Source organism: Chamaea fasciata, unplaced genomic scaffold (genome assembly GCF_029207755.1).
Source record: "Chamaea fasciata isolate MVZ Bird 193981 ecotype frontalis unplaced genomic scaffold, bChaFas1.0.hap1 SCAF_3, whole genome shotgun sequence".
Taxonomy (NCBI): domain Eukaryota; kingdom Metazoa; phylum Chordata; class Aves; order Passeriformes; family Sylviidae; genus Chamaea; species Chamaea fasciata.
Window position 1 is genome coordinate 50839178 of NW_027094088.1, and position 20108 is coordinate 50859285.

At 40.3% G+C, this 20108-nt stretch overlaps 1 protein-coding gene across 10 annotated transcripts in view; it reads right to left on the reverse strand.

Moving 5' to 3' along the window:
• REPS1 (RALBP1 associated Eps domain containing 1) overlaps positions 1-19384 on the reverse strand; it is a 59042-nt gene extending 39658 nt beyond the window's left edge. For 4 of the 10 annotated variants that reach the window (XM_066178973.1, XM_066178972.1, XM_066178971.1 and 1 more), the window contains exons 1-2: positions 19087-19381; positions 3463-3586 (exon numbers count right to left, since the gene is read on the reverse strand). In XM_066178973.1, coding sequence (XP_066035070.1) covers positions 3463-3586; positions 19087-19239 — 277 coding nt within the window. In that variant the 5' untranslated portion in view covers positions 19240-19381. Of the gene's footprint in view, positions 1-3462; positions 3587-14783; positions 14879-19086 lie in introns of those variants that run through there. The other 6 variants (XM_066178968.1, XM_066178969.1, XM_066178967.1 and 3 more) reach the window with 4 other exon arrangements.
• Positions 19385-20108: the final 724 nt, after the last annotated feature.

Consider the following 20108-nt stretch of genomic DNA (forward strand, 5'->3'; position numbering starts at 1 on the left):
TACAGCTTTGCACCACAACTATGCATTAAATGCAGCAGCAACCAGATAACCTGAATTTAGCTCATTTTTCTTAGTTTTGTCAACATTTCGTTACCGAAGCATGATTTTCAAAATTTATCTACCATTTTTAGAACACATAAAGAATTAGAGTCTTCATTTGGAATGGTTCATCAGCATAACAAATGCTAATATACTGCAGTATATTCAACATCATCTTCTGATCAGCTAATGCCATGTTCATATTACAACAGATAATATAATCCAGTTGTATCACAGAGTGTGACTATTGCTTAAACATCTATGTATGCAAACTTTTCTACAACAAAAGCTAAATTAGCTAATTGGGAATACTGGAAATACAACTGGAAATATTCCAATGTCACCTCACTTAGATATGAACAACTAAAATGCAAAGTTTCTACAAAATGCTAGGAAGCCCATTAGCTTTGTGTAACATGGACCAGAGCAGCCCAACATAGAAATGAGACTATGTAAACCTTCAATTTCCTGCTGTAAGACTTCTACCATTTTTCTCCCAATTGCAATCTTCTCAGTGCTCCACTCTGAATAAACATAAATTGTGAATTTGCTGTGCAGCTTACTTAAAAATTATGTCTCCAACACAAAATTACAAGCATGGCTCAAATTTCATGTCTCTTGCTGACTGCGTACGTAAATTACTGCTGGTACTGAGAATGAGTCAATGGTACTACAACTATATTAAAATAAAAGATGAAATTGCATACTGTTTATTACATGAGCATTGTACCCCATGCTGCAGCAGGAAAGTAACATAACTAAACAGCAAACTACAGCCAGCCAAAAAGTGAAAAAGCCACTGCATACAAGTGAAAATGTGTGTGTCTGCAAAACCAGGAAAATACAGACACCAGATGATCCAACTGACACAGGGGAAGTCTGTGCAATCAGCTGTGCCAGCACGAGTCACAAAATAATAGAGGACTCAAAAGAAACACAAAATACTCTGTCTTCTTTAAAAGCAAGACTAGATAAATACACGTTTGTTTAGCTGTACTAAGTTCCTACGCGACTAACTTGCTATTTTTACCTCTCTCCTCTCTGACTTTCTCCAATAACAGCTGAAAAATCTCTTACCATTCTCAATTATAAATGTGAGAGCTGTCATGAATGGAATTAACCCTTGACAGTGAATATATTAGAGTCCTCCGTATTTTTTATGCCCACACCTTTCTAATATTTTCTTCCACCAAAACCTGCATTCCATACTTAAAAAAATAAATATTGCTTTGAAATAGACACTGCTTGTTCATGTCTCAATTTTTAGTTTCCTGGAAGGAAAATTTTCTGGGACAAAGGAACAATAGCTTTAAAGGCTTGCAGTATAATAACTAATGCCAGTATTCTAACTCTAATGCCCATATGAGTAATCGAAAGAACACTTAAGAATCAGTTGGACCACACTTATGTTAGATATAGTATTCAAAATTTGACTGAGTCTCCACTCAGAAACTCAGATAAAGCAGATTTCCTGTCTACTGATAAGACAAACACCAAAAAGCAGTAGGAACAAGCAGGAAGGTGAAAGAAATTCCCAAGAGAAAAGAATGAAGAAAATTAAGAAAAACAATGAAACATGCATAAATTAGAGAGCTAAAAAGTAGATACCCAAAAATATAAGCTTTAGCTAATTTAAAATGTCTGAAGAGAGAAAGAGTGTACAGCTTAGTTTGGGATGGCTCTAACAGTTGATCTTCAAGACATCTTGGAGATGGAACGTGGGCAAAACTCAGAATCATTTTATCAGACTGCTTCATTTTAGTTGTTGAGTTAGCTGTTACAACAATGCTTGAATCATTCTAGAAGCAGGAAATTCATACATAGGACTGGAACCACTGCAACCAAGGCAACAGGCCATAGCTAAAAACAGTCAGGGTAAAAATAAATGTTCTCTCTATTGTACTCGGTGTATTTTGTAGGCTTGGAACCAGTTACAGAAAATTATTCCTAGAAGTTCAGAAATCATTACAAATATTTCTAATATTGTCATGAATCAAGGAAATTATCAATGTGAAATTGAAGTTCCAATCACTATTAACTTTATAGCAACATATTTTATGTTTTGAAATTAACTCTGTACCTTTATTTACTTCTTTCCTTCAAAAATCTTGTGACTTCTCCTCTTTTTTAAATGGAAAAGCTCCTTCTAGTTAAGGTACCCCATATTAAAATATAATAAATAAAACCAAGCTCATAAAACCCCTGTAAAAAGCCCACATACAGATTTGTCTTTCCCTTCTCCAACAGGCATTTGATGAGAAATTCCACAATTATTTGATCAAGCTCCTGTTTTATCAGTATTGAGAGTTGAAGGTTCTTTCTCCAGCTTTCTAATTTTAGGGCATTCTGCTACAACTTGCTAAAGCTTTAGATTAGGGAACACATCAGGAAAACTAGGGAAATGGTTTATAAACACACAGTGGCTTATAAAGAGAAAGGAACTTGAATACTAGCAAGACATTGACTAAAACAATGCACTTTTCCAAAAGGCTACAAAACCCCATGAATGCAGTATAAACAGTTTGTATGAACCTAGAGTAAACATAACTGTGAAAGTATACACAGTGACTCCTTTCTTTTTTTTATAGCTTTGTCAAATACTTCAGTCATATTAGGTTGTTAACAGTCTCCTTAACTGCTGTTTAATCTATATCCTTTAGACACAAACCCCTCCTAAGACTTTTTTATTTACTAGCATATAAAAATCATAACATTAATTCTACAGACATGAAATCTACTAGGAAAGTCACTTTAAGGCAAAACTGAGCTCCAAAGATACTTCTAACTTGTGAGTTGTGTACTATAATGCAAGGGCTATAGTGCCTTAAAACTCATTACTTCATCTTCCTAGATCTCTTTTCATCTTACAGAAGAACAAGGGCCAGACTTCAAAGATCTTTTACAGGTCAGGTTTTTCACTAGGAAAAACCTTAAACTAATCTTCGTATCTGCTCTTAGAAGGGCAAAAACTATCAAGCCAAATGCAAAGAAATGTAATGTTAGAAAAGATAACCTTCCGTTTGTCACAATCAAGGCTTCGGAAAGCCACAAAAACCTACAAATGCTGCATTCTTCTTCTCCTTCCAGTTTACATTACTCCTCTTAGTACTTTACTCAGAGAACACAGTACAAAATTTCTCACATCAGTAATCTATAGAATTGACTTGCTCCTATGTAGTAAGTACAAGTTGTTCATCCATCCCATGGTGAATGCCATACTTATTCAATGAGTAAGGTATTTCAACTCCTATTTACTGCACAGTAAGAAAACTCTCTCAAACCTCTCTTCATTTTTAAATTAGCAACATGTATGAAGATGTATCACACTAATTCACAAGGTTACTCTGTAAAAATATGTGAGCCAACTACAAAAAATTCCACTCAGCAACTCAATCCCCATTCCTCCGATTTACTGTGATTCACCTGTATTTAAGCTTTCCACTCTTAGAGGGAGACCAGACTGGGCCACAGCAACAAGTTTCAAAGCAATGTAAAATTGACTTCTTCCAAAATATCCAAGTCTTGTTGCACCACAGAGCTCCATAATCTGAAATGAAACACAGTTAGTTATAGAAAGAAATTTTAAACACAACTGCTATACAGATTTCATACATTTCAGAGTAGCATGCCAAGTTTTCAAACTTACTGACTGCATCTCACTCCAGGATGATGACCTGCAATCTTACTGAAGGGCATTTCAGCTTGTGCCAGGTCACTGATAAGGTACTAAGCATGACACATTCCAAATCACTCAGAGCTAAATGATCCAGACTGCCTTTTTATCTACTGAGCAGTCTCATCTAGACTGCAATGTTCCAAATGAGATACAAGGATGCTCTTGGAATACCACAGTGAAACACTCGTTGAAGTCAATGTAGATGGCATCACTGCTTCTCTCTCCTCAACCACAGTTCCACAGCTCCAGACAATCTGGTGGACAAGTACTCTTGGTAATCTTAATTACTGTTTTCACCTTCATATCCCTAGACATGGCTTCTTAACAGACTGGCTCCACAATTCCTCAGGGACCAAAACTGCAGCTGATCAGCATGCAGTTCCCCAAATAAATCTTCCTTTACATTCCTGAAGATGACTGTAACATCCTTCTCCAGTCATTGAGACGCAACCCTGATCTCCACAACTCTTCAAAGAGAAAGATGGCTTGCAATAACATTAGCTAGCTCTCTCAACATGCTCAGAAAGATCTAATCTCATGGACTTGATATTTCTCTAGAGACCCATCATCTTTTTGTAATACTAGTAGTTTCTATCCTTCAACCTCATCTCAGCCACAGAAGTCCATGAAACTTTGCCTGTGACCATCAGTGCAGAAAATCTCAGACTAATTTACATCTAGGGGCATTAATTTCTGTCCTCACCCATCCTGCCTGAGCTCAGTCATGTTCCCTTGTTGGCAAACCTGGTCTCTTGTCACATCTGCTCATTCTCCTAACTACTGGGACATACTATTACTGGACTTAGGGAAAGCTGTCCTCAGCTTTCAGAGGACACAGTCCTGAGAGCAGAGGAGACCTATTTGTAGGCAAGCTCCAGCTGAAGAAATGAACATTTTCACATAGCAATAACTGAACCACCCGATGCACAAGCTCTTAGCCTGTGTGCTTCAGCATCCCGGGATCAGAAAACAGACTTCAGTAACTCCATCCAATTAATCAGATGAGTTTAACAACTACAAATGAGCCAGATACAGTTCAACAAAAAACTACTTGGTTATCTCCTTGCCATGCACCAGGATTGTGGAACCTCATGAAAATAAGCTGCTGTAAAAATCATCACAGGACAGTGCGGGAAGCTGACAAACACTTAGTCCCAAAAATGCCACAAGAGGATGAGCAGGTTTAGGGCTGTACATGCAGCTCAAATCCTCCTGGACAAAAAACTACTGCATTAACTCAGCTGTCTGTGCCTGCATCACACTTCACACGTTGTTCCACAGCTACTCCAGTATTTTTATTTTTCCATTGTAATATTTCTGCCCCCTGATGTCTGGAGAGAAGTCAGGGCATCACTGCATTTTCCAAAATCCATTAAAAAAAAAAATTAAATACAGTTGAACACAACACACTAATTTCAACAGGTTGGTTGGACTAGAAAAAGTGCCACCAGGAAAGAAGTGAGAGTGTAAATTGACAGATGACAATTAAAATTTAAAAAAAGGCATCGACATCTAAACCTTTACTCAACCTAACACAAAAAATAATTGTACAGAGTTTAAATAACTAGCAGAGCTTAAGCAGTAGAGATTCAAGAGACAGCTAGGAATCAAAACCAGTGTGACAGCAAAAACAATTCTTTTTTAAAGCACTGAATATTGTAAGACTGATGGAACATCCACAACTTGACTACTAGCAAAACAGAAAAAGCTTGTGGATTCAATGGCTTAGCATCAACAGATAAATTAATCAGACTTTCATGAGTCTCGTGAAAAGCAATGATAGAAGCATTTTGAGCTTATGGAATTGTTAGGCAGTAATGTGCAATTTCAAAGCCACTGCTGAACTACAAATTATCTTTTGTTGGAGCTTGTAAGTATGCCAGATAGAAAAAAACCCTCAGTTCAAAACTAAATTAATAAATAAGCTACTGTGACAGGTAAGTATGAAAAAGGAAAGTCCAGCATGGATTCAAAGTAAATATATATAAATACACCAGATGTAAGTATCAAGAAAAGCAAAAATCTAAGGATATTAAAAAAAAAAACCCAAACAAAAAACCCACCCAATCCTCTGCCCCAAAAAAGAATGCTCTTCTGATGTTACCTTTGACAAGAGGTGTCAAAACCACTCAGAGCTAGCTAAAGGAGTCCTCTATTTCAAGTACAGAACATAACCTAACTAGAAACACAAATGAAGGTTGAGTAAAACCATCAGATGCAAACATCTAGTGCCAAGTCCTCTGCTGAGTGACATCACGCCCAAACATACTCAAAACAGTGTACCTGGAAATTCCCTGAAGAAGGGTTTAAACATGAAACAGGTATTAAGTTATACTGAATGGGGGAATAATAATAATAAATTATCAAAGGATTGCTTCTCTCAGATATAGGTTGAGGGCTTTCATCTGCTTAAGAAGAGAGAGGATAAGGAATTTCCCTAAACTCTTCAAGGAATGCAGAGCTATCTTCAAGACAAAGTGCTTCACAATTGTTTTAATCTCCTTAGATATGAAGAACCTGAGGTAACACTACTGCAATTTACTAGAGTAAGGCAAACAACTCTGTGAAGCTCCAGAATTGCTGAAAGCCTTGATACAAAAAAAAAACAAACCAAAAAACCACCCCCAAACAACCCACAAAACCAAACCTCTGTGCAGTAGCTGTGAATTATTAAATTGCACGCTCAGTCATCATATAGCAAAAATGTAACAACAGCATCAGAAATACCAGGAGTTGCCAGAAACCAGACATGGCTGGGAAGCAGTATGTTGTCAAAGGGCACTGTTTCAAGCAGATGCCTTCTAGAGCCCTCACAGGTTCAAATAAGAGGCCCTTGAACTTGGAGAGGTTTGCAAACCTTTACAAATTCCAGGTGAAGTGGAACAAATCATTTTTCTATCAAATGCAGTGAACACATTTCCCAGAACTCAATAAATCTCTCTGGGAGAGTCTTCCAGAATATCACAGTCTCTCTGCCCCCAGGTTCTTCTACAAGGCAAATGAAGCCTATTATCTGTAAATATTATTCATGCAAAAGTACAACAGTATTTAAACAGGGATGACATCAATGCTAAAACAATAAATGAAGCAACATGCATGCCACCTACACGGGAAAGATAAAAATATTACATCTACTTGAAGAGAGTTACTTAAGTACCTACTGCTCTATACCAGAGGGTGGCAAGAGGCAAGACCTGAAGACAACTTCAGCAGGCTGGAAGTTACAACAAACAGGCTGTGTGCTAATGGGAAGGGAAGTGAACAAATTTAGAGGAGGACCTTTTGTACCATCTCATCCAAACTAGGACACTGTTGATTAAAAAGGAAGCCTTACACCAGGAATGCAAACATGAAAACTGTTAAACACAAAGAAACCCTGCACAGAATCATAGGATAGCTGAACTTGGAAAGATCCTCTGGAGATCATTTGCTCCACTCCCCCTGCTCAAAGCAGGCTCAGCAGGTTGCTTTGGAGTGTGTCCAGTTGGATTTTGAGTATATATATTCAGCAGGGAAACTACAACCTCTCTAGACAACCTCTTTGAGTGAGCACCTATACAGTAACAAAGGTTTCTCTTGTGTTTAAATTTAACGAAGACCATGAACAATACCATGTAAACCATGCACCAGAAATACAAAACAAGTTTTCACATTCATTATACAATATATATTTGATACAAATTTGAATTAAACCAAACTGTATGAATATACTTGTGCTTCAATATTTAGAGAAGTATTTTGAGTTTTACTATGCACATTAACAATAACCTTCAAATGAAAACCAAGCATTAAATTAAAGAAGTTGTTTACTTAAGATACAAAAGATAAAAAATTAAATATAATAACTTGCCTCAGTTTTGTTAGTTAATTAAAATGTAACTGATAATGGACTGATTTTAATTCAGTTTAAAATTTAAAAATGTGTCACATCGACAATGTTATTTCTGTATCTCATATGCAGTAGTTCATTGATGAGAATTCCAAAGCTCTCTGCAAACTGAAAACATGACAAAACATTTTCCAATTTAAGTTTAATGGAATACAACCTCAAATTGGGTTCTAGAACACACTGTCCTACAACGATGCTCTCCTGAAGTCATGTATTCCACTCACCTCAGCTACAACAAAAATTAGTCACATCATGAATGTAATTCAAGGAAGCATAATGTAAGTTAAAAGAATGTTTCCAATCATTGCTTTTGTAGCAGAAAAAAAAAACCTGACCACCCCGACACACTGAAGACCTATGAAAATCTCCTTCACTAGTTTTTTCCTAGCTTGAACACATTACTTTCCCCTTTTATTCTAATCACATTATCCTGCAACTGCTGTTAGATCAATTCCTGTCACTTCATTTATCCCAATCTACCTCACTAATTGCTGACCAAAGCCTGGCACAGTTTTCCAACTACAGTCTTTCACCTATTGTCAACTGGACAAAGCAATACTGATTAGTCTGATAACATTAGTTACAATTTTTAACTTCTCTTCAAAAATCTCTCCTGACAGGTACCTTCACAGATGCAACAGATGTTGCACTGTGCAACAGGAACAAGACAGAGAACTTTCAAAGATCCTTCTTTAGATGAGCTATTTTTAACCAAGTCAAGTCTCTGACCCAGTTCTTCACACGGCTCCACAAAGCTTGGCACAAGGTGGGACACACATAAAAAAAAAAAAAAAAAAACAACAAACAATTGTAGACAGATAAAAAAAGAATGCTGCTAAAAGAAAGAGTCCAAGTATTGCTCTGAATTCTATGTTTCAGCACATTGCAAACATTTAAACAGTCTTACACCTATCCAAAGATCATTTGCAAAATGAATCTATGAAGGATAATGAATACTGCTGTATTTAATATTCAGTCAGTGTGAAGCAGAAATGTTCATGTGCTGCTGAACAGCAAGTGTAAAATTACCTCTAATATATACATTTATCTTATTAGGTACTTAGGCATTGTAGTAAATACAGTTAATCAGTTGATACTAAGAATTCCAAGGCACAGAGTATATTTAGGACATTGCTGTTCTCTGTTGCATAACAAATAGTAAGGTTTTACTGATTGTTCCATGAAGATGTGCCTCAGTCAATTCCACAAACCTGGCTTCAGAACACAGGCTTTGAAAGAAATAAAACCAAAGGTGCTGGAGGACTTCCAAGACAACACATGCTCTCTGGAAGTGAACTATTTAGAGGCTCTTATTGTCTTGAGCTTCTCCTAATACTTCTCCGCCCTTGATTTTCACACTGCATAGATCCACAGTGGAAGAAGACTGCTAAAATGCCATCGGGAAGAAAAAGCTACTCATCAGCTTGGACAATTAATTCTCTATAGATACTTAGAACTAAGATTTCCCATTCCACAGGTCATTTCGGGGTCAAACATACATCTGCTTCAGTTAAACGAAATTTCAGAATTAATCACATCAGAAATAATTAGCTGTTCAAAAAATGACCCAGTATTTTAAGGCTCAGAGGAACTATTTGGCCCCTGTACTTTCGGGTCTGTTTTACAAGCATGCCCATCCCCTGAGTACAGGTTGCCCGATTTGGAGTCATGCTTTCACTTTGTTAATAGAAAAACTGACAAAAGCACAGGAAATTTAAAACCCTGATTTACAACAGATAATAAATTCTTAACAAGTAAATATGCTGAACACCACACACACACACAAAAACCTCATAGAACTTTTATTACTGGTGGTGCTTTTTGAAAAAGTCATACTTTAGGTAATTCCTGAACTTGACCCATTCCAAAAGTGGATTGCAACACCTCCTGTTGTCCCTGGCAGCATGTAGATTCACAGTGCATTAGCCTCATTCATTAAAGACACTTCCTAATGCAGTAGTAGCTTTTTTGATTTTTCCATTTGCAATCAAAATTTGCAGTCTTACTAACAGCTTCTGAAAAGCTGTTACAAACCCTACACATGAATCTGACCCACAGAGCCTCTCATGCAGAGCTCCACAGCTCTCCAGAGGTCAGCAATTTGGCAGTACATGGCAACCACCCACCCATCAATCCACAAAGATGAGGCAGATGCACCCTATATGCAGCAACAAGACACTGACTTAGAGGGGCCACTTTCCCAAATATCTACAGTAATAAACTGCCCTACTTGACTACAACTCAATGAAAATATTGTCATATACCCTCAAAAACAGGGCAGAATAAAGCATTGTACACCCTTCTGACATCTTCAGTAGCACCAAATAAGGAAAATACACATAGCCAGATGAACACTCACTTGGAAACCAACTACCATCATCCCAAGTAAAAAGTCACACCTAGAAGACCTCAAGACAGAGTTGCTCTTTGCTTGTATTAATACTCTACTGCTGTTTTTTTGGCAGAGTAGTTTTTCTTTGTTCATGAGAAAGACACTTTACAAGCAGAAATGGTAATAAAGCAGACAGAAGAACTGGAAATTAAAATAAAAAAAATCTGAAACAGCAAAAGACAGCCTGGGGAATTACGAGAACCATTTCTCACTTTCGATGCATTAAGAGACGCTCTTTTAAAATGAGATATTTCATGTACCTGTGTTCTGTTACTAAGAAATTTTACATTACTGCTTAACCTAAATAGCTCGTCCCTCCTCTGCTCTCAGCTGCAGTTCACCATTCCTGAGCAATAACTGCTGCTTATCTGTCTGGTCACACAATGTGATTACTCCACTCAGTAAGCCAACAAAAAGTTACTGTGTTAGTTATTTTCTCTTTTATTAAACTGAATCTATCTACTGTCCAACCAACAAACACCTCAGCAGAACTTCAGAAGTTATTTACTCAGAGGCTTTATTTACAACAGAAAAAGTACAAGCTTTTATGAACAAACTGCAAGGAATCTTATAGCACACATCTCTCACCGGTCAACATCAGATAGCTAAAACTTGTTTTTAGGTTTGCAGTTTATGTTTTTGACAAGCAAAGCCTGAAGCAGAAATGGCAAACAAGCCCCAGCTGGCACACACGGAACAACATTCTTAGTCTGTAATCTTTTGAGGCACTTGGTCTTATTCTCCTGATAATTAAAAGTCCAACTGAATACTTATTAAGACTAATCAAGTTTGCCCAAACTTTATGTGTTGCTTGCTTGTTCTTATGGTTGAAGTTTACGTGAGTAAGTAACTTCTGAAGCTCTACCGATCTTCAAAACGCAATTTATCTCCCTTAGCATAAACAAATGAATGAAATTACTTGCACACAACTATCAAGAAAGCATCTAGCTTCAGCAGGCACTGGAGAGATACTTCACAGATATTCTAATTGTGGATACTCCTACCATGCAACATTAAGTTGAATATTTCTCCCCTAATACTAAAAGCTGAAGAAAAGAACATTTATACAGACATTTTCATTCTTTTCAGACCTTCTCCATAATTGAAGCATTCCAGTGATTGATATTCTTTGCTAATAATTATTTTCTTTCTTTCTCAGTTTTACTATTTTCCCCACACATCATGTTCCATTATTATGCCAGAACAATACTAACAGAAAAACCCCAAAGAATGAGCACAAGCTTCTGGGTTTTTTTGCTAATGTAAAATGAAGATTAAGGTCTTCTCTGATGCCAGATTTAGTGGTCATGCCGTGGCCTGGACAAATACGTCTGTCCTGGTCTGTTCCTGTTATTCCTGAGCGCATCCATGTAAGTTTACCTGAAGCTACTGTGTCCACTACTTCATACTCGTTTCCCATCCCAGTCTTTTTTCCTCTGAGCATCAATCTGAGCACTGTTAATTAGTTACTTAGCTTTGCACTGCTCTCTTTCTCCCACTGAGGCTAAGATGCCTTAACAATGTGTCTATCAAAGTTTAAACAAACCTTGGTTAAAGTACTAAAAACTGCACATTTACAGAGCTACACTTGAGACTCCATTGTTAATACTAGGTCTTAAATTATTTAAGATGCTTCAAATCAGAAAAAACAAGTCATCCACACTATTGTAAAAATAACAACAGACTTTTCTACAAAATTCCCAACTACTAGTCTGCAGCAGGAGTATGTCAGCACCTAATGCTAAATTTTACACAGCTCAATCCTGGTCACTCTTTTATGGGATTAAAGTTGAAAGATATATTCAAAACTGAGCCTACTCATGGCTCTGTTACCGTAATTCAGAAGCATTTTAGACATCAGAAGTCAATCATTCCAGAAATTCAGGTCAGACTGTCATCTTTTCTAAGTCTTTCAACCTCTCGAAACACAGTTCCTACACAGCCAGACATGCCTAAGTTCTGTTGCATTTTTTGTATGACAAGCGTAGGGATAATTTAACTCTTCAGATACTAACCCCAGGTGGAAAAACAAGCAAGTGATGAACATGATCACCAACTTGGTACATTAATTTAGAAAGAATGACATTGCTGGCTTAGGAATATCCTTATGGTCAACAGAAAGGCTAAACAAAAGAGAATAAGAGGGAAATATATTCTTCCATTAATCATTATTGGAACTCCAGTGAGAAAAATCTGATAGTCAATGTAATTCTCCCACACTCTCACTTCTAACTTCAAACTCATTTAAACGAACAGCTGAACTCCAATCTGACAGTGAGGAATTCTACAAGAAGGACTAACCTAAAACAGCAAATATTTATGACCAAATAGATAGCAAACTTGTCTGCAAGAACTATTATCTTGAAAGCTAGAAAATACAATTGAAAAGTCACAGAGACTGCCAGCAAAGTCCTATAATTTCACAGTATCTGCAGTAACATTTACTGAAGATTAGACTAAAATGAAGGCATGTTTGCCATTTTTCAGTCAGTGAAGTACTTAAAAATTCTAACACAAAAGAATCACTTTAACCAGTAAAAGATCAAATTCACAAACCATAATTTTGTACAGTCAACTTGACTCTAAGACAGCTGCATTTGTCAAAAGCCCTGATATTTTCAATTCTAGAATTCTATCCAGCTATGTCAGAAAGGATATTAATCACCCCTGCTGTCATCTGACAGCATGTTTAAAAAGAAAAGAATAAACTGTTTTCAAACTAAGCCGAGCTGTGATACTTGAAATTATCTGAGTGCTGTGTTGGCATACAGAATTATGAAGGAATTATTTACTATGTAAGTGACTGAACAGTATCAAAACTAATTTCAAAGGATCAAAACCAATTACCACCAAGAAATCCACTAAAAACAAATATAAATCTAACAGACTTTAGATTAAGTCCTAAAATTTTGCCATTAACTTCCTGCCTTTTGTTTCAAAAACAATGACTGTTCTCTTCCTAAATGCTGCTGAGATATGAGACCACTCCAACTAATTAATTGTAAAAAGAAATTAATTTTCAGCCCCTATAGCCTCTGTGAAAGTAACATTACTTAAATAAACATTTTCACCAGAATTCTGCAGAGATTCAAAGCATAATTCACAGGATAAACAGCAGATTAAAAGCCATTCCTGGCACTAAGAGAAAGTACACTCTTATGTGTCTCATCAATACAGGGAATCAAAGCCAACCTACTGCTCGGCTATAAAGAGAATACTCTATTTCAGTGACATTTGGAGGGAAAAAATGGGTGATCCACAAACCAGGTATTTTAAACTGCAGATCCAGGCACTCACAACAGGTTTTTAACAGCTCTTGTTTACTAAATGAGGACTGGGATACAGCATAATATATGGGTGCAAACATCTTCTATATGAAAATATATAAACATGTAAAAATTATATGTAGATTAGGTAACATTATAATCATAAGTCTACAGACCCCTAAATTTTATGGTGCTTAGGCTAAAAAAATACTACAGATTAGTAAGAAAATTGCTAAAGTTAGAGGTATCTACACTGAAAGAATACCTTGATAATGACCTGTCGCAAACAGCGCCTCAGAAGAAATCAAAACAAATTTAAATCTTTTCCATGTGACATTTGAATATAAGATTAAAAATTATTTTAAAAAACAAAAAACAAAACAAAACCAAAAACCCAAACACCCCCCCACCAAAATGTGAGAGTTGAATTAAATAAAGTCATTTTTTGTTTTCTTTTGGGCTTGTTACAGACTAGTTATAGGTCAGTATTAGAGAAGAAGGTTTAGAAAGCTTTTTATACAGCATACATTTTTAAAGATTTAGAAGTGATATTATATTAAATATACTCCAAATTCATATGACTGAAAGGCATGAAATTTGTCATTTATAAGGAATTCTAATTTCTTACCCTATCACTCCTGAAAGAACAATAAATTCAGTAAATTATTCAGAATGATTTTGAGTCTTCTGCATGCCTCTACCACACAGGCAATCCTAAGCATGCCCTGGCTTGGCTTCCATTCAAAGCTGGCATTTAGTAGACTCCACTAATCTGACAAACAGGTAGTCTTTCTGTAGGAAAAGTCACTGAAACAGTAACTGCAACAACACAATAATTGCAAACAAGCTGTTATTTTCTTAGATCTCTCTTTCTCTACATCCATTTTCTAACAAAGAAGCCAACATTTTAAATCAAGAATCTGCAATTTATTTTGCCATGTTCTGCCTATAGATTGTGATTCCATTTATAACTGTGCTGCCTGTCAGCAGATGAGCTCTGGCATTTGAGAAAACCACCACTGCATCTTCTGTTCCCTCTCTCTGCCAAAAACTACCTGCCAAAACCTACCACCCCAGGAACAACAGAAGGCAGCATATGCCTGCATCTCAGAGTCTGGACTTCTCAATGAAGCAGCTGCATCACGGATATGCTCTTTCTTACAGGCACACACTTTCTCACAGCTTCTGATGTGAGGGCAGCAAACTCTGACAACCAGAGGGTAGGTTTTTTCCATCAATTAAACAACAAGCAAAACTAATCTGTCTGTAAAGAGTCCTTAAAAAATAAACAAAAAGCTTGAATGTGGCTAACAAGAGCCACAAAAAGCTTTACACCAGGTTTACACTGGACCAGTGGAAGCCTACTGTAATTGAAGTAACTGGACATAATTGTTTGATTCACCTGGCAAAGACTTTCTAACACTAAATTAGAAGTCAGGTGGCACAGTACAGTCACTGTACAATACCAGCACTGAAGATGACAGTTCATTCATTCTAGAGAAAATACATGCCAATACTCACATATTTGTAGTTTTATAGTAATGTTGTATTTTAAAGCAAGATGTTTTGACTCATTAATTTCAGATGAGTACCATATGCATCACTGACTTGCTTCTTGTCTGGAGAAGTTTCTGTGATTCATAATCAAGAGTACAAATTCAGAAAACATTCTATGATTAACACACCTAAGAAAGAACTCCACAAATCAAACAAATGGAACAGCTACTATATTCATTCCATGCACAAGTAATGAGTTTCACAATACATTTTTTGGCTAATCGTAGCTTTTATAAGCAGTTTCCCCACCATTTAAGGGACACCAAAAACTGTCTTTATTAGCATACATACATGAGCATTTTAGGTCAGATGTGAAACATGCCTTTGAAGCCAATTTCCCGGAGCACACTCCTCCATGCAACCACTCCAGAACGGGCAACTACGTTTCTGCTGTATCAAGCTAACCTAGAAGATACACCCTAGGACAGCACAAAATGAATCCCAGTTAACATTCAGTGCACAGGACCAGGCTGGAACTCTAGTAAAAGGCTCCTGAAGTGCATAAACACGGTGGCTGACAGCTCCCCAGGGTCACTCGTGTTGTGTCACACTGCTTGCCCACACAAACACCAATGCACATGCAACTGAGCCACAAGCTGAAGCAAGTGACAATTACATTTGACAAAACCTTCTGACTTTTGGCTGAGCAAGCTCCCTGGACCAGCTCACTGTCTGTTCAAAGGGAAGTCAGAGCCAGCTTCATCTTCCAGTGGTTTAAGCTAACACAAACCCCATGCCTGGTCACAGCTAAAATATCCGATTGCTCCAGAACAAAGGAACTTCTCTACTTCCCCTCTGTCAAAGAGTTTTCTTGCCTCCCTTCTTGTGGTAGCATTGACATTCATTCAACCCCACTGTCACCTGATACAGAGTTACACCAACGAAAAGCTGCGATTAATTTTCTGCCTACATAGCCCCTGATGCCAGCATACAACAGCATTGGACAGGCACGAGTGTCTTTGCAAGACGGAACACACAGCTGAGGGAAGACAGGAGCACCTTCTTCAGTGCCAACTCACCATCAGATTTTTGTCAGCTGCAATGTGAAACCACACCCTGAGAGCGATCTGAAGGCTCATAACTGTTGTGAAGTAGCTGGACTTCTTACCCCAACACACGTACTTTTATTCGCTCTTTTATGCAAGTCTTCTACCTTAATGCTCATTTCAGGGATGTGCATAAAAAAGAAGAAATGTGGGTTAATAGAGACTGGTGTTCTGACACATGCACCTTTGGCATGGTATTTTTATTCTGACAATAAAGCTGTCCTTCTGTAGATGTGTACAAAACAGACATGTAGGTTTTCTTTTCCAGGACACTGTAGCTTGGTATACAACATCCATAACTGTTTCAGTCTTCTATATGCTCATTTATCCCCACTAAACAGGCAGCTGACAGCATCCCTCAGAGGGAGAAATGAAATTGATTAGAAACAATGAGACACACGCATTAACTTTTGCTCCTGTGAGACAGATCTCTCACAAGGACGCAACTCTTTGCAAAAAAAGCTGCACATATATCCAGCCTTTAAAGAACAGACGTGCAAGTAAAACACGTCATGAGTCTAAAAATGCAACATTTTCATTTTCAGACATTTTCATTTCCAATGGAATTAGTTCTGAACTATTCAAAGGTACCTACCAACCTGTAGTATTGAAAAGGAAAAACTCCAAAGTAATTCCTTAGGACTACTTGGTCCCCTTGAGCTTGAAGAGCAACAATTTTACGCTATGTTTTGCACACCTGCAAATGTACTTAGCATTCATGTGACCAGTACTACACTTGCATTCCAGGATTATGTAAGGATTGGGTAACTGAACCAAGTTCACTTCCCCACAAGCATCAGGTGCTTCAAATGAACAGGTAAAAACACAGCACCCATGTGGTCAAAAGAAAATTCCATCTCCCTCACAGGGTTTCTTTATTTCTTAAGCTATTTCATCTTGAGGTTTAAGTTACATAGTCTCAGCTTCCAAAGCATCAAATGCAACTTCCCTTTGAAGAACCTGGGGTAGAGCCATACCTTAAGAAGAACACAAAATAACTACACAACTAAATTCTTTTTGAAGTACAAGATACTTTACAGGTGACCAACTGTGATTGCACAAGATACTCATAATGGGTCAAACTGCTAAGGGCATTTCAACTTTCTTTGTACTATTTACAGTCTCATTCCTCAGGCAATCTAATATCTTGTTTGCCATTTTAACTGCAAGGTTCTCCTTGAGATCACTACAGTGATAAGCCAGGTCTGCTTCTTGAGTTAATTTATTTAGGACCCATGGAATGACGCTGGAGTAGTCTCTCTTCCTCAGATGCAATCTACTTTGCAGAAAAATATCTAACCTCCTCTGCAAAAGATAAGGATATAATCTGCGGACACTTGTTTTCAAAATTCCAGGTCTTTACAAGTTCTTGCACTAAATTCCTGCATAAAATAAAAGCTCTAGCACTAGCTTACTATACACTGATTCAGAAAACTTTTATGTAAAAGAAGTTTATAAATACAGTGAAGATGTAAACATTCACTTTCCCTGGGATGATTTTTCTGAAACTGGCTGGCCACACACAAAAAGCAGCAGTGGGTGGCCCTCGAGAAATCTTACTCATAATACTGAGCATGCAGACTCTCCTACCATTAAGTCCAGTCTAGCAAGTCATCAAATAAGAGATTACTGGTTTTACAAGGAAGAACCATTTCTTATTCAGTCCTCTTCCACTTCATCGTTTCTGAAACACATTTCAACTAACCAAGCTGGGAGGCCCAAAACACACCAACAGTAACCCTAATCAGTAAGTGTTCTCCTGGCACTGAATTTCAGTATCCTGCAATTTGTGTTTCTAGCAACAGTAAGTTTAATACTTTGTTAAAAGGGCTGCTTATCTCACTAGGCTGAGGATGAAACCGCATAAAAGGCGGCACAGCTTTCTAAACACAGCTTTACCCACAGCAGCTTAAAAGACTACGTAAACTTTAAAGCACTGAACAATGACACAGGGAACTGCACAAGCAGCAAATTATCACAAATAGCTGTTCGTAAGAATGGTTCACTGGGAATACGTTCCCCAAATAATCACATACGCACACCAAAGCAGACTTTCCCTTTCCTATGCAGGTAGCTCTGCAACACTGCTACACATGTAGGACATAACCTGGCCAAGGAAGTACTAAAACTGTGCACATACATACTGCAAGTATGGACCCACGTCAGCCTTAACACCACATTTTTCGTTGTTAGAAACATTTGGCTAACTACAGGTAAGTTAATTACTGCCGGCAAGTGATGTTCAGAAAAGACTGCATGTCTTAGGCAAAGCAGACCAGGGTCAGTAGCTCTCAACGACACAAAACCAGATCGCCTTCTGTGCTTCTCTTCATCAAGAGATCGTGGGGACAATCCCACTCGTCCCCCCAAAACCCTCCGGGGTTGTCACGCTGTGGATGGCCTCTGTCGGCACGGTATATTTTCCTACCAGTTGCTGGACGCTGCCAGCAGAGACACCACCAGCCCCCTCCCAGCCCTGCAGTCGGAGGTACCTAAGGGGAGGGGAGGCTACCACAGGCTGCACAACTCGCTGTGTCCCCTGCCTTTCCCTTGCAGGTGGAGGGGCTCAGGGGGCCGGTCAGACAACAGCTGCGTCCTACTGTGTCCAGACCCGGGCTCCTCAGTACAAGAATGACAAGGAGCTAACAGAGAGGATCCAGCAGAGGGACACAAAGGTGATCAGGGATCTGGAGCTCTCTGATCAGGACAGACTGGCGGAGCTGGGACTGGTTAGCCTAGAGAAGACTGAGAGAGGATCTCATTAATGCACATAAATATCTCAAAGGGGATGGTGCCAGAGGCGTTACAGCAGTGCCCAGCGACAGGATGAGGAGCAATGGCCATAAACTAAATCACAGTAAGTTTCACCCCAACATGAGTAAGAGCTTCCTTACACTGAGGACGGCAGAGCACTGGAAGAGACTGTCCGGGGGAGGTCGTGGAATTTCTCTCTCTGGAGACACTCAAACCCCACCTGGACGCGTTCCTCTGTCACCTGCTCTAGGTGACCCTGCCTCAGCGCTGGGGTTGTTCGAGATGATCTTTACACGTCCCTTCCAATCCCAAAGACTCCGCGATCCCCGAGTCGCCGCCGGCGGGACGACCCCCGTCCAAGGGCTGCGGGCCGGGCGGAGGGGAAGGGCCAGGCCGGGGCCATCTGGGCACGGCGGGGCGGTGCCCGGGCCCGCCGACCCCCGGGGGCCCCGCGGCGGCGGCCGTACCTGCATGACCACGTCGTTGGGCAGCTGCGCGGCGCGGAAGAGCTCCAGGACGCGCCCGTTGGACGCCACCTTCTTGGTGCTCTCGGTGTCGCAGTAGGAGAAGAGTTCGCAGTAGTAGCGCTGCTCCGCCTCGCTTAGCGTCACCCCCTCCATCTTTTAACGCCGCGGATCACCCGCATCCGGCGGCGGGGCCGGGGGGAGGCGGCGGTGCGGCGGCGGCGGCGGTGGGGGGGGCACACACGGGACACACGCGCCGCCGGCGGCCGCGCGCGGGCGGCTGCTCGCACCTTCCCCCCGCCGCCCGCCCACGCGGCCGCGCGCCTGCGCGCCGCCCCCGCGCCTGCGCGCGCCGCCGCCCGGAAAGGGAGGCGTGGGGAGCGCCCAGCGCCGCGGGCAGCCCGCCCCCTCCGCGCCGGCGGCGGCGGCGGCGGAAGCGCCGGGCCCGGGCCCGGGGGCGGGGCTAGCGGGGAGAGGGCCCAGAGGCGCTCCCCGCCGCCCCCGCCCCGCCCCGCGGAGCCGGCGCCATCTGCGGCGCCCTGGGGGCGGGGGTACGGCTGCTGCGGTAGTCGGCGCGACCCGGCCCCGGCCCCGCTCGGCGGTCCTGCCGTGTGCCGCAGCGCCCCCTCTGGGTGTGGCGGCGCAGGCCGGAACTCCGCGGGGCGCGGGCGCTCGGACCCCGCGGCGGGGGCGTCTCGCTCTCTGGCTCGGCCCGGACTGCACAGGGCCCCGGGGAAGCTGCCCAATAAATCAGGGGATGCTTAGCTGCCCGACCGTCCCGACTTTAGTGGGTCGTGTGAGAGGCTGAGGCACTGCCGGGAGGCTTCCCGAGCCTGCCTTCACAGAATCACAGAAACAATTAGCTTGAAAAAGACCTCCGATATCACCGAGTGCAACCTGTGACTGAACACCACCATGTCAACTAGACCGTGGCACTCTGTGCCACGTCCAGGCTTTCCTTACGTACCTCCCGGGACAGTGATGCCACCACCTCCACGGGCAGCTCATTCCAATGTCTGATCACC